This window comes from Salvia hispanica, chromosome 3, assembly GCF_023119035.1.
Source record: "Salvia hispanica cultivar TCC Black 2014 chromosome 3, UniMelb_Shisp_WGS_1.0, whole genome shotgun sequence".
In the NCBI taxonomy this organism is placed as follows: domain Eukaryota; kingdom Viridiplantae; phylum Streptophyta; class Magnoliopsida; order Lamiales; family Lamiaceae; genus Salvia; species Salvia hispanica.
Window position 1 is genome coordinate 24449803 of NC_062967.1, and position 14266 is coordinate 24464068.

General features: G+C 35.7%; 2 protein-coding genes across 3 annotated transcripts; one reads left to right on the plus strand and one right to left on the minus strand.

Moving 5' to 3' along the window:
• Positions 1 to 167: 167 nt before the first annotated feature.
• LOC125213123 (dolichyl-diphosphooligosaccharide--protein glycosyltransferase 48 kDa subunit-like) lies at positions 168 to 6098 on the minus strand. The gene is made up of 13 exons (XM_048113490.1): positions 5744 to 6098; positions 5531 to 5667; positions 4556 to 4681; positions 4236 to 4289; positions 3987 to 4103; positions 3128 to 3183; positions 3000 to 3041; positions 2063 to 2138; positions 1888 to 1959; positions 1676 to 1801; positions 1500 to 1604; positions 553 to 636; positions 168 to 443 (listed from the first exon to the last, which is right to left on the minus strand). Exons 1-13 carry the CDS (start codon positions 6018 to 6020, stop codon positions 396 to 398), a joined length of 1320 nt encoding a protein of 439 aa, XP_047969447.1. The 5' UTR covers positions 6021 to 6098; the 3' UTR covers positions 168 to 395.
• A 5412-nt stretch (positions 6099 to 11510) lies between these two features.
• On the plus strand, positions 11511 to 13301 carry LOC125216817 (BES1/BZR1 homolog protein 2-like). Of its 2 annotated transcripts, XM_048118592.1 has the most exons (3): positions 11511 to 11874; positions 12526 to 12981; positions 13057 to 13301. In XM_048118592.1, the coding sequence occupies exons 1-3, from the start codon at positions 11647 to 11649 to the stop codon at positions 13297 to 13299; spliced, it is 927 nt and encodes a 308-aa protein (XP_047974549.1). In that variant the 5' UTR covers positions 11511 to 11646; the 3' UTR covers positions 13300 to 13301. The 2 variants fall into 2 exon arrangements, with proteins under 2 accessions (XP_047974549.1, XP_047974547.1); XM_048118590.1 differs by having other exon boundaries at positions 11516 to 11874; positions 12526 to 13301.
• The last annotated feature ends 965 nt before the right edge of the window (positions 13302 to 14266 follow it).

Consider the following 14266-nt stretch of genomic DNA (forward strand, 5'->3'; position numbering starts at 1 on the left):
AACACACCCAACATTCATTTCTAAAACACCGTGCCGAAAAGTTTCGCCTCAACTATGAAGAAACGGACGGAGTATAAAATACTCCATTGAAGCAGCCTGAGAACACGCAAACTGAATAAACTAATAAACCTGTGACTCACACAACTTAATCAATAGGTAACACATAATTTGAAGTCGCAAAGAAACTTAGTCTAATATAATAATGTGATGCTACAACAATAATCCATCATAGAGACCCGGCTAAATCAGTGTGAATCACATGTTTCTAGTAGCGAATAGCGATATAATTAGAGTACTGTGTGATTTTTACCATCTCTTTCCAGAATAGAAGAAAGCGAAAAAGATGTGTTTCCTAGCACCATTTCGAAGGTGGAGCTAAATCCATCACAACAGCTCTACTTGTTGTAGAGGTAAACGCCACTGAAGATGAAGAATCCAGCCATCTGCAGTTCAATATGGTAGTTAGTACAAACATAGGGATAATTTCCCGCGCTTGTTTAAGTACGTATATAGTACCAGAAACATGATACAGAGAGAGAGAGAGGTGTTTACCATGGAAAATGAAGCTCCATAATATGGAAAAGCTGTTGTGATGAATCTTTCATATTCATTATGTTTGAATGGCCGTACAGGAATCTGCAAAATGTTAAATTCTCATCCATGACTGTTATTCCTTATTGGCAAGTTAAAGTTAAGACAGGTAACATATGCATATTCCATTATTGCTTAACGATTAAGAGCAGCTTCGTTAATTAGACAAGCTAAGACCCTTTCCTGCTATCCAATAGATTGAGGTTTGAGTCAACAAGGCCACGAGAAAATGGGGAATCATTATAGATCCTTTTTTATTAAAAAAAATAAACATATGCATATTCCTTGTACTCTAACATGTGTGCATTCTTCTCTTATGTCAATGGCAGATGATTGTAGAATAGAGTGACCCAAATATAAGTTAGATGTGTGTGAATCATCATCTCCAAGCTTGGCATAACAGAACATGTTAGCCTACTAAGTTTAATCTAATACACAAAGGCAATCACGCCATTCGAGCAGGTTAAGCAAATCACTTTTTGCTCTCAGATAGGTAAGATTTCTACTTTCGATGAGTTTCTGTATACATCTTTCAAATTAGAAATCCAGGCTATTCTGTTTCTCCAATCAAACTACTAATTCTTATCATGTACTCCCTCCGTTCCACAAAGATTGTCACATTTTTCCATTTTGGTCTGTCCCATAAAGTTTGTCCCATTTCACTTTTTACCATTTTTGGTAGTGGACCCCATATTCCACTAACACATTCCTACTCACATTTTATTATAAAACTAATATATAAAAGTAGGACCCACATTCCACTAACTTTTTCAACTCATTTTTCATTACATTTCTTAAAACCCGTGCCCGGTCAAAGTGGGACAATCTTTGTGGGACGGAGGGAGTACTAATCAATTATTAAGGGCAACTGAAAGCAGATAATAACATCAGAAATGAATATGACTCACCTGCTTTGAAAGCGATAAACTAGTGTATCCCAGCTTCTGATACTCAACCTTAAACTGGAAAACTCCATAAACATCTGGTACCTTGAATGAAGTGTGATAGAGCCCCTACAACAAAAGTACAATCATGTGAGAATCCTGGTGTTTTACAAAAAAATTATGATTTTAAGAAAAATTACCTTCGCATTTGTTGACAAAGTCTTCAAGACATAGGGGCTCATCATGTAGAACTGCACCTGAACGTCCTTTGAAACATGTGGTACCCAACTACTTCCAGACCATTCAAAAATTTCAACAGAAAATTCCTGCAGGTATATTAATTTAATCAACCAAGGAGTGCTCTTGCATATAAGCGTGCAGAAAGCATGTTAAAGAAGAATTGCAGGCTAACCAGGTCATCATTGATCCTATACATCGAAGGCTCTTCACTTTCACCAACTTTGTTGTGTCTAAGATTCACAGCCTAGAATTCGAGAACAATCAATTAACTCAAGTTGCCAAAATAGGTATGCCATTCGGTCCTGAATCCTGATAATAAGTTACATTGCCAAAAAAAATAAGATCACCTTCAGATGACCCCTTTCATGGAAAATCCATTTGCTAAGTTCAGTTATGAACTGTTCATTTCCAGATTTCTCATACCTGCCCACACATAACATATCTGTAAGATCCAGAAATAGACTAGCCAATGACAGCATAAAATTCTTGGCTTTCACCAAGTATATCACATACTATAATTTTAAAGCATTAGATGAAATATGATTTTTTTTTCTTTCACAATTTAGTGAACAAAAACTACAGCCTATAAAACACATCTGTATGCTCGATTTAATTAACCGAGAGTTGATTTTCGATCAGGGGGGTCATTTATACTTTGAACACTGCCAAAGATTAATATGCGCTATGAACAGAGACCTCAAGAGGCTATGACATTGTTTTCACATTCTAAACATGGAACTATTTTAGCTTAAAATTTTAAGAGAACTAAAAATGTTCAATCATACTCCCTCCGTCCCCTAAAAATAGGAACTTTTAAAACGGCACGGATTTAATGCAAAATTGGTAAAGAGAGAGTGATAAGTGTGTTAGTGGAAAATGGGTCCCCACCATATTAGAGAGAAAGAAATTTCCTAAAAAGCGAAGTTTCAATTTTTAGGAGATAGACAAAAAGGAAAGAATCTCCGTCCCATTAAATATGAAACATTTGGGAATCGGCACGAGATTTTATGTTGTGTTGTTTTGTGAGTTAATGAAGAGAGAGTAAAGTAAGAGAGATGAAAAAGTAGAGATAGAGTTGTTTCCATTGTAGGAAACGTTTCATTTTTAATGGGACAACCTGAAAAGGAAAACGTTTCATTTTTAATGGGACTGGGGGATATATTTTTAGGAGACGGAGGGAGTATGAGATTACATTACAGATGCAAAATTCAGAAGAAACTAAACAAAGAATATGAGCTTTTGCTAGCCACTTAGAGTACAGATATAGCAGAGAGCTTCACTCACTTATTCAAACTCCCACTTTTTTGCACTCCTGCTCTGAACAACCTGGTCAGAGATGCAAACCAGCATTAAAAACTCTGGCAAGCTATATCATTAAAAGAACCGATAAGGTGAGATGAATATCAACACACCTGTTACTGAACATGTCCAATGAACCAGATATCATGATTCGTGCAGCATTCCTAGCCTGCATCAATTCATGTTATTATATAGGGAGAAACTGAATGTCTTTGGCGTCACTTCTACATGTCTATTGTTAGTCAAACTAGAGAAATGCATCATAAAAGAAAACATAATAAAATAAGTTGCAAGGAAGGAATAATAAAAACATAATCGTGTAAGGAAGATCAAAGAACCAAAGATCAATGCAAGATTAAGAAGACCACCTTTACAGCTACACTAGTGAACCAATTGATCTTACACTGTAACATGTCCATAGTTTCAAAACAGACAATGCCGAAAATTTGAGGATACGGAAAAAAAATATTGTACTAAAGATTTGAAGTAAGGGCTTAGTTGTTTGTTGTTGTTGTAGCTTATCAAGAAATATTTTTTGTTCTAGTGAGTCAGAGCTTTGTTGTTTGTTGTTGTAGTAGCTTATAGAGGAAGAAATATAATTTGCTTTCTCATCAATTTTCCAGCAATCAAAATGTTGGTAGTCATTATTAAAAGGTAAATGGGGAGAAGCAATACAAAACTGCAGGTGGAGTTGGACCACAAAATGATAATCTTACATGAACTGCAAGTCAATTTAATAAGTGATCATGGCCTCAATAAACACCCAATGTTTCTATTTAAGAGCCAAAAGAACATGGTTTGTACTGCAGGGTGCAATTACATTGAAGTATAAAGATAGATAAATATGTCCAACCGATAACTCAAGCAGGTTCACTGATGAAAAAAAATAAAAAAAAAATAAAAAAACAGATTTTCAGAGTAAGGCAAAGATTTCAACAAGTTATGCATAGAGGGGACTAAAGAACAAGGAACCTGCACAACTGAGACTAGTGAGATGGCTGTTCCATAGAGCGATGGTGGCTGGCTAGACAGCTTTGAGCTTGGATTAGTGGAATATGAGGAAGGTGATGCAGAAAGAGCTTTTAAAACCTGAAAATTGGATAGAGAACACAGAAAATGGTTATTTTTGGTAACCTGTCATGGGTAGAAATTAGTATTCAAAAAGTAAGATTACATAACTTTACAGTGAAGAACAGACTGAAGTAATAGGCTTCAACATACCATGCTATTGGCAGGATTAAGTGAGTGTCCAATCCCTTTGAAAAGCACAGGAGCCTGTCAAAATACAACAAGTTTACAGATAAAAAAATTCAAGAAAAGTATGATGCTTGCATTCTCAGGCTGATAGCATGTATTTTTGAAAGACAAAAAAGTGAAGAAACAAGTTCAACAAACACGAGGCCTAAGAAATAGAATTTAATTTATTGATGGAACACGTGCACACAAGCACTCATGGCATTTACATGGTCAAGTCACTCATTTGTGTAACGACCTATGCATGATGATACCAGATAGGTTGATGTACACCTCGGAAAACTGACCTCAATTTTCTTGCTTCCAAGAATAACATCAGACTGAATAAAATCATCAGCAGCAATTAAGGTATGATCTCCCTCAGTTTCTGACACAGCATAACTACTGTGATCAACAACAACAGCAGAGGGATCCTGCGCAGCATAAGAATATCACTATCATCACATATAGAAAGATCATCTTTATAAATTCATAAACAAGATTTAGTAAACGTATCTAGAAGGATATATTCAGCAGCAAAGCAAATAATTTGGTATAAGTCAGTGATGATATGCAGTACACTTACATTCAGTAATTTCACCAATGAATTCATATGAGTATTAGGTCTATCCACATAAATGCAGTTAAAACTGCCCAAACTATAACAAAAAACATTGCGCCAACTGACTCGCGGATCAAAAAATAGGCATGTTTTAGTAAATACCTTGTGGATCAAAAAATAGCAAAGATTTTGGTGGATTATTTGGTCCTAGGACAAAACAATTTGGAGAGTGGAGACAATGCATGCAATAAAAATTGGGCAAAAATCTGCACGTATCAAATTTCTCGCTTGACAAAGGGCTTTGTTACTCATACCTAAAGGTTATTATGTTAAACACCTGAACACTGAACACAAACGGCGGTTGAAGTTTTAAAGCTGAACGAAACACAAAACCCCATTTCATTTCCCATATAACCAACAAAAAGAGGTAGCCTTCGCACCAAGATTAATTACTTATGCTAGCAACGTTTTCTTTTCTGTAACTTCGTTTTGAGCTCTCGACCGATGGAAAGTGCAACACGAATCATAGTTCAGAACCTATAGATACCGGGGCAGCTATGTATCTTATTTCTATAAGACTGGACATCTTTCAGTTGTTATACAACTGTATGAGGATTGGACCGTGAGATATGCTTGAACAATTTAACATCCCTCGACTCAAATTCCAGGATCACGTAGTATCAGAATTCAGTGACAAATCTAACAATAATAAATCACCAACCTCATCAAAATCAACCCCGCATTCAGCAGCAATGTTCCGAATCAAATCCGATGCATTCGCATCCGCCGCCACAATCAAGTCATGACCGGAATCAACGAAATCCAAAACCCCCTCCACATCCAATGACCCTCCAAAACCTACATAAATCTACATCCATCAGAGGGAGAAGAAAGCGGATTTCTTCATAAAAAAAAACAAATGCAATTAGCTTACGCTCGGTGGAAGGAGACAACAGAATGAGCCCATCGTACATATACTGGCCATATCGCTTGACCGCTATGGCGGGATCGTCTGCGAGCTTGAAATCGAGATCGAAACCTCGGGATTTTAGGGATGAGAAGAACAGGGAATGTGAGGATTTGAGGGAGAGATCGTCGAGCAAAACAAGAATCCGGCGATCCGTGGGGCGATCGGGGGAGAATGAGGAGACGAGGAGCGGCAGGACTGAAATTAGGGTGAGTAGGAGGAAGGCGAATTTGGGCGCTGCCATTTTTGAGCTTTGAGCGAAGTAAGGGTTTAGCAGCAGTGACAGACTTTGCGAGTGTAGAATGCGCAAATATGGCCGGCTGTGATAAAACAGTTGACTTGATTTACAAATCCCTAATTTTCCACTTCACATTTTTTAATGACCAAGCAAAATTAATGTTCCAAGTTCTTTTTAATTGAGATTTCGACGAGCTTTTCGTAATTCAATCAAATTAGGAACTCGACATTGTAATTTATAAACCATCCAAAAACAAATAATTGGCTAAAATTGGAAGGAAATCATTACAAACTGTATTGAATCGTGAATAGCTCGTATACGAACAACATCACAAGAAGATAAGACTCCTAGTACTAGGGAAGTGTTATATTACTAACTCAATACCTAATTGCTAACTACAACTAAATAGTAACTATTAGATATTCAAATTAAGGGCCTAGATCATCAACCAAGAAATATCTATACGATCAACAAAAAAACGTCAATAAAGCCTTACGATTAATTCCATAAAATATCAATAGGGGTATTAATGTCAATTAACTACATGTTTAGTTATAACTAACTTTTAAAAGAAATCCCAAAACGTTAAATTCATATAACATATATCAAATTAAAGATAATTTTATAAGGATTCCAACGATATCATACATGCATATATTCCGACGTCAAAATTTGAAAAAAATTCGAAAATTTTTCAATTTTTAAATAAAGCGAGAAATGTCAACATACTATATAAAATATGTCAATATAATACATGTAGAATGTCAATATAAGCAATGGGTTAACATTCTCAAAGCATTGTGTTGATATTCTCAAAGCATTGTGTTGATATTTCCGAAACACTATATTGACATTTTCATTTAAAACCCTAATTTGGCGTTTTTTTTAATCTTTTTTTATTTTATTAATAAAAACGAAAATTACACGTGGCAAATTGTAGACCACACGTTTTCTAAAATTCTATGGCCTTAAATTAGTTGTAGTTAGCAATTAAATTGATGAGTTAGCAATTGATCTTCCCCAGTACTATATCTATACCAGTTAAAACTTTATATTGAACCATGCTTATAACTTAATAGGATGATTCATATAAATCGACTAAAACAACTAGCGTATACTCATTTAAACAAAAGAAAACTTATTATTTGTGATAGTAGCGTAGTACTCCCTCCGTCCCGGCTAAGATGACACATTGCTTAGTCGGCACGAGGTTTTAGGAGTTATTGGTTAAAGTGTTTAATTGGAGAGAGAAGGTGGATGTAAGTATTAAAGTAGAGAGATAAAGAAAGATGAATATTTTAATAGGAGTGAGAAAAAGTGGTTGAGTGTATTAATTGGAGAGAGAAAATGTGTCATCTTAGTTGGGACAAACTAAAAAGGAAAACGTGTCATCTTAAGCGGGACGGAAGGAGTAACACTATGTTTCGACTTGTGAACAAAAGGTCATAATAAGAATGATATAGAACTGAGTTGTTCAATCTAAGTAAAGATGTTTGCAACTTTGGATTTAGATTTAATGGAACATGTGTTTGATCTCAAGTAAGAGCTTGATAAGTAAGTTGATGCTTATTCCATTCGATCGCATGCTGTTATATTACCTAAGATTCCTAGTTTAAATGCACAACACTTTGATATTGATGATTTGTGAATATTTATTGGCTTTGGCTGGGGCGGATGCAGAAAAAAGTTGATAGTAAGAGCTGCAAATAAAAATTTATTTTGCAGTAGTAATGGCTTGATAAGACTTAACTTAACATGATTTTTCAAAACTTTTAAAATTTAAGAAGTAGAAAATATAAAAAGAATTTGGGTAAGGGCTTAAGCCCTACCCTATTGTGAATATTTATTGGCTTTGGCAGGTGCGAATGCAGAAAAAAGTTGATAGTAAGAGCTGCAAATAAAAATTTATTCTGCAGTAGTAATGGCTTGATAAGACTTAACTTAACATGATTTTTCAAAACTTTTAAAATTTAAGAAGTAGAAAATATAAAAAGAATTTGGATAAGGGCTTAAGCCCTACCCTATTACAAGGTGTGTCCGCTCCTGGGCTTCGGCCTATGGCAGTGATATCATTCCTGTTTGAATTCGTAGGTAGTTGTTGAGCTGTCAATTTTGAGTCTACAACCTCTTACAAAAATCTCATTAATGTTATATACTCCCATTACTCTCTCCGTCCTATTATATGTGACACAATTATTTTTTGCACAGTCTTTTTGATAGTAGTGTTTAGTGGTTAAATGAAGAGAGAATAAAATATGAGTAAGAAAAAAGTCGAGAGAAAAAAGCAGGAGAGAGAGGACAAAGTAATAGAGATGGAATGTTGTTTTTTTTATCTTAAAAAAAATGTTTCATTTATAATGGGACGACCTAAAAATGAATGCGTCTCGCTTATAATGAGACGTATAGAGGTGCTAGAGTATGCAAATCCTCTTTTGTAGTCAAACAAGGCTACCCAGATTGTTGCTAGTCATTGTGTTGAACCATAATAGTATATCAGTATAGCTGACTAATTATTTCACATGGTATCTCACCTATTATTTTCTCATATATTGTAGTATTTCCTGTCCTATAAAAATATGTGCACTTTCTTCACTTCACTACTTAAATTGTTGGCTTATCTTCATGACCTCGGTCTTAGATGAAGCATTCTAGCCATTTTCTTCGAGGCTATATATCCAAACCTAATCATTATATAATTATTTTATCATCACAATATTTTGAGTTGATTTTTAAGAAAAATACTATAATTGGTTTTGTTTGTCCCCGTTTCACATTTTCCCAATACTTACGAAATAAAACCTAATTTTATATTTAAGTTAGTATCCTTTAATTTATCCTTAATCACAGTTAATCAATTCAAACACAAAACTGAAAATTTACCTACCTGGCTACCTAACCCCATCACAAAATATTTAAGGTGGGCTGAGACTAGCCGGACTTGCTCGTGAGGAACGATTGGGCCATCGAGCCCGAAAGGTTGGCTTAGCCCAAAACTTCTGGGCCACTGTTTAAATATAAATACACTGATTTTCGGGCATCTCTTTTTGGGCCAGTCCAGCCAGCCCAGTGTTATAACCGATTCAAGATCTACTCAGTTTGAGATAAAGTATCTAGAATATGAATTGAACTAAAATGATATAAAATTTAATGGAAATTATAGTCTAATCAGTGATCAATGTTAACCTTGTTTGATTGATAAAACACGCATACATAATTTATGTATAAGTTGATAAAGTCAAAAGAGACGCATAAAACGATAAGAGAAACGAGTGGAAAATATTTATTGCTATTTTTTATAATAGAAGGTAGTATGAATAATGAATGCATTAAATCGAAGAAAGATAAAGGCATTGAACGTGGAATCATGCACGTGCGGCAGCCCGTGCGGTGGGGTGGTTGGGTGGTCACCCATTTTCTTATTCAAGCTTTGTTGTAAAGGATAAGTTCAATGAATTGGACCATGCCTACATGTGACAGCTCGATTTTATTTTTTGTTTTCATTTTTGAGATTGTACAACTAGCAAAATTTATTTCATATTAGTAGGTTAGTTTGAAGTTTGAACTGTTTTTGGATAATTGGATTGAAGCCATTCTGTCAATGGACATATAGTATAAATTAAAAACAAGTAGTCAAGTTAAAATTTGATCACCCTTTTTGGAGTACTTATGTAAGAATCTTGGATTTAAATCCATCTAAAAGAAAGAAAAAAAATGTGCATGTATCAGTAGAAATTATATACACCGTTCGCATTTAATCGTTAGGTGAGAGCGGCGATTTATTAAAAGGCAACACACGTTTGATGAACTACAATTAAATGCATTTAGACTAATATTGTGCAATACTGTATAAAAAATTGTCACATCAATTACCCTTCGCCAGCTTGCTTCATCCCGCACGTGCCTTTGGCTATTCTGCTGCCCTTTTTTGGATAAATAATGAGTTTCTATTGCATTTATATACTCATAATCTTATTAATTAGTTAGGTTCATAAATTTGTTAATTAACTAATAACGTAAAGAAGCGTGGCATTTCGGCCATTACCGAAGCAGGCAAACGCGTTTATTTCCAAAAGTGGGGCCCAATCCCTCTATTATTTACTTCATCCCCGTATAAATGCGTGTGGCCCACAAACTCCAGCTTATGGAGTACTATTATAAATGATTAATGTCCCCATTATTATATTTTGATATTATTCCCTCTATCCTAGATAATTCGTCTCATTTCGACGAAATTTAAGAAATATAATAAAAAATGAGTTAAAAAAGTTAGTGAAATGTGGATTCTATTTTTATATACTCTATTAGTTTTATAATAAAATGTGAATAAGAATGAGTTAGTGGAAAATGGGATCCTAGGGATGTCAATCGGGTCGGCCCATCGGGTTTCGGGCCAACCCTACTCAGGTTGCGGGTCAATCGGGTGCGGGCTTCCCGGGTTGTGATTTCTTTCGGATTGTAAAAGTTTGGCCCTAATCCTAAAAGCTCGGGTTTCGGGCTAGACCGACAGGTTAATCGGGTTGCTACCGATAAGGTTAAGGCTCGAACAATCCAATAAATCATGATGAAAATTAGTTATATTTATAAAATATAAAATATTTAATTATGATAAATTTGACATATATGCTTGAACTCAATAACAAAATACTAATATTTGTAATATTTCGTGAAATTTTAATGCATGTTAAAAATTTAAATATTCTTTTAGTGAGATTAATTTATTTAATAATTATTATATTAATAAAAATTTAATATATAATTTATATATTTACCATAAAATTGAAAGTTATCTTTTCTTAGTTATCTATGTTATAAAATTAGTCAACGAAGTGTCGAATTAGGAGTAAAAAGTTGAAAAATATAAATTTTATCGGGTTATCGGGCCAGCCCATCGGATTTTCGGGTCTGACCCTAACAAGTTGCGGGTTAATCGGGTGCGTGCTTATTGGGTTTTATTTTTATTGGGCTAGAAATTTCCGACCCTAACCCTATAAATTTAGCGGGCTATTCGGGCCAGTCCACGGGTTGCGGGCTACATTGACATCCCTATGAGATCCACTACTAAAAATGTTAAAAAGTGAAATGAGACAAATTATATGGGACGGACCGAAATGGAAAAAGGGAGTATATGTTTTTAAACGGAGTCGTATTATTGTAATTTTGCCACCAATGTGCAGGAGTTATATTTATTAGTTTCATTTGAGCCAAAAATGTCTAAATATGTAGTAATACAATAATTTATTTAATACTAGTTAATATACATAAATCAATTTAAACATAAAATATTGAAAAGTCCAATAATTATATCGTAATGCGATTTATACATTATATTTAGAGTAATTGTACTGAAGCGAGGATTTACGGCAAATTTTCCGAGTCATTAATTTATTCAGTATTCCGAGTAGCATAGTTCGACTTTGTCATCCAATTATTCCGCTAAATAAAAAAATAGAAATAAAAATAAAGTTTATAGGTGAAGGGACACGGGCGGAAATAAATTAAAATTAAATTAAAAAAGAGAAATTAGCAATAAAGCGTGGAGTGGAGCGTGACCACCGTGTCCCAATTGCGTCCCCTACAACGACTGCTCCTCCCTCAATAATTCACACGCGGTGGAGGCGTTTTCCGGCTACCAATGACTGCTTGTGGTTCATCGACCGGGCGCCAGCCCACCTGGAAGGAGAGGGAGAACAACAAGCGAAGAGAGCGCCGGAGGAGAGCCGTCGCCGCCAAGATCTACACCGGTCTCCGAGCTCAGGGCAATTACCGCCTCCCCAAGCACTGCGACAACAATGAAGTGCTCAAGGCTCTCTGCCGTGAAGCTGGTTGGGTTGTCGAGGAGGATGGAACCACTTATCGTAAGGTCGGTCAATCATCGATCGCTCTTCAATTTCTACTTTTTTTTTTTTTTTTCCTTTTTGGGGATCAGTTTTCCCTACCTCGGTTTATTAATTGTCGATTACTCTTGGTTCAGATGATTTAGCAAAATTGGTGGTTTTTGCTCTGTGTATGTTAATTTCTGCTTTTAGATCTGATGTTGGAAGTATGCCTTAGTGATTTAGTAAGAATTAATTCTCATTTACTTTTGTGCTCGAGTTCGGTTTTGATGTTCTGCCGTTTCTAGAATTGTCGAAAAGAGGAGTACAATTTTTTGGGGCCATATTTTAATTTTTACCATGGGGAATTTTGTTTACTATTTAACTTGTATTTTTGTGTGCTTATTGTTGAAGGCAGATTAGGATAATACTTGAATTTCTCAATCTCATGTTTTGATCTGAAATTAGAGGATCCTCTAAATGTTGGAGCTGAAGTGATTATGCTTCTTGCTCGATTTGCAAATAAGCGGTTTTCTGAATTTCCTAACACACTCAGCATGTGTTAATTTGACTTCAAAATCTTTTTTTGTGAATAAGTATTGAATTTGTGGATTTTCTTGATTATCAATATCTTGTCCATATAGTGATATTGAGTCGTAAATGGTGATGCTAACCGTGACTTGTATTCTATTGTTCAGGGATGTAAGCCACCACAAGGTGATACTATGATGATTTCTGCGAATAACAGTGTATGCTCATCAATGCAACCAAGCCCGAATTCTTCAGCATTCCCCAGTCCTATACCTTCTTATCAAGCTAGCCCGACATCTTCATCCTTTCCAAGTCCCTCACGTGATGGAAACCCGACCTCCTACATTTTACCTTTCCTTCACAATTTATCAATCCCCTCCGCCCTTCCTCCTCTACGTATATCCAATAGTGCTCCTGTTACGCCGCCTCTCTCATCTCCTACTAGAAACTCAAAGCCTAAGCTTAATTGGGAATCTATACCCAAAGGTCCACTCAATTCTTTTGCCCCCTCTATTTTTGCTGCCTCCGCCCCCTCCAGTCCTACTCGTCGTAGGCGTTTTGCACCTGCCCCAATTCCAGAATGCGATGAGTCTGATATCTCTGTAGCTGATTCTGCACGCTGGGTAAGCTTCCAGACGGGTTCATCCGCAGTTACTCCCGCTTCACCAACTTATAATCTTGTGAAACCTGTGGCTCAGCAAACTTACCACCATGAGGGTCAAATTGGGTGGGGAGCAGTGGCAAAGAGGGCACGAGGCTCTGATTTTGAGTTTGCAAATGGCGCAGTGAAGGCGTGGGAAGGTGAAATGATTCATGAAGTAGCCCCCCACCGCGCTTACGGCTCTCTACCCCAACCCAACTTGCTCTGGCCCCGGGTCCTTCCTTTCTATTCCTCGGTAAGCGGACCGTGGGAGCATGGGGGGGGCGGTATCTGCTTTTGACTGATAATTCTTGAATTTGTGCAGCTCATTGCATTTCTTCTACATTCACATATGTAATATTTCTAGTGTAGTTTTGCAGACAACCAGTAGATGCTAGGTGGTGTGTTATCTACCATCTCTGTGTTTGGTTCTAATGTCACACACTCACTGCTTTAAAACCTCTGTAATTGTTGTCTTTATTTAATTCAGGTATAAAAGGTAGTACTAGTAATATTTCACTAAATATAGCATTTCTAGTTTCATTTTTATGCATGCTAGCTGTTTTCCATGGATTCTGCATATATAACTCATTTTTCATATTACTGTTCATCTGCTACATTCTTCCTTTTTATATTTTTTAAGAATGATTATTACTTCCTCAGTTTCTGTTTAGAATTCTCATTTTGGAATGTTTCCCAATACAAACAAGTCTCATTTTATTTTTGGTACATGAAGTTTATATTCAACCAACTTATTTACTCATATTTTGTTACTACTAAAACTTGCATGAAAGTGAGATTTTGCACTCAGATTTCATAACAAGAGTTGTCAAAACTCAAGACCCAGGGCTTGTGGAACTTAGTAAACTGATACCTGACCCAGCCCAGGCCCATCATTGAAGTGGACTGAGCTGAGTTGAATTTTTTTAATAAATCTGTATTCTGTCCAGTCCGGATCCATTTGACAAGTGAGTTGGGTTGTACTATTGCATAATTTTTTCATTCGTATATTTCTTTTTATTAAATAGGAGTATTACTCTACACGGGATGTGATCAATTGCAAACTTTCTTAAGTTGCTAAATTGGTAACTCATCAATGCAGTGTATTAAAAATGTCAACACGATGACATTAAAATGTTAACACATAATTTTGTTGAATTTCAATATAATGTGTTGATATTATTTGTTGACATTTTGATGTCATGTGTTGACATTTTTAATATACTGTATTGATGAGTTAGCAGAGTTAGCAATTTAAATAGTTAGCA

What these genes read in the sequence shown, in the direction of transcription:
- LOC125213123 (XM_048113490.1), bottom strand. Translation starts at nt 6,020, where the DNA reads ATGGCAGCGCCCAAATTCGCCTTCCTCCTACTCACCCTAATTTCAGTC. An exon ending in GCGGGGTTGATTTTGATGAG is followed by an intron (nt 4,682 to 5,530) that starts GTTGGTGATTTA and finishes TATGCTGCGCAG; the next exon opens with GATCCCTCTGCTGTTGTTGT. An exon ending in GTTTATCGCTTTCAAAGCAG is followed by an intron (nt 637 to 1,499) that starts GTGAGTCATATT and finishes AACATTTTGCAG; the next exon opens with ATTCCTGTACGGCCATTCAA.
- LOC125216817 (XM_048118590.1), top strand. Translation starts at nt 11,647, where the DNA reads ATGACTGCTTGTGGTTCATCGACCGGGCGCCAGCCCACCTGGAAGGAG. An exon ending in ATGGAACCACTTATCGTAAG is followed by an intron (nt 11,875 to 12,525) that starts GTCGGTCAATCA and finishes TCTATTGTTCAG; the next exon opens with GGATGTAAGCCACCACAAGG.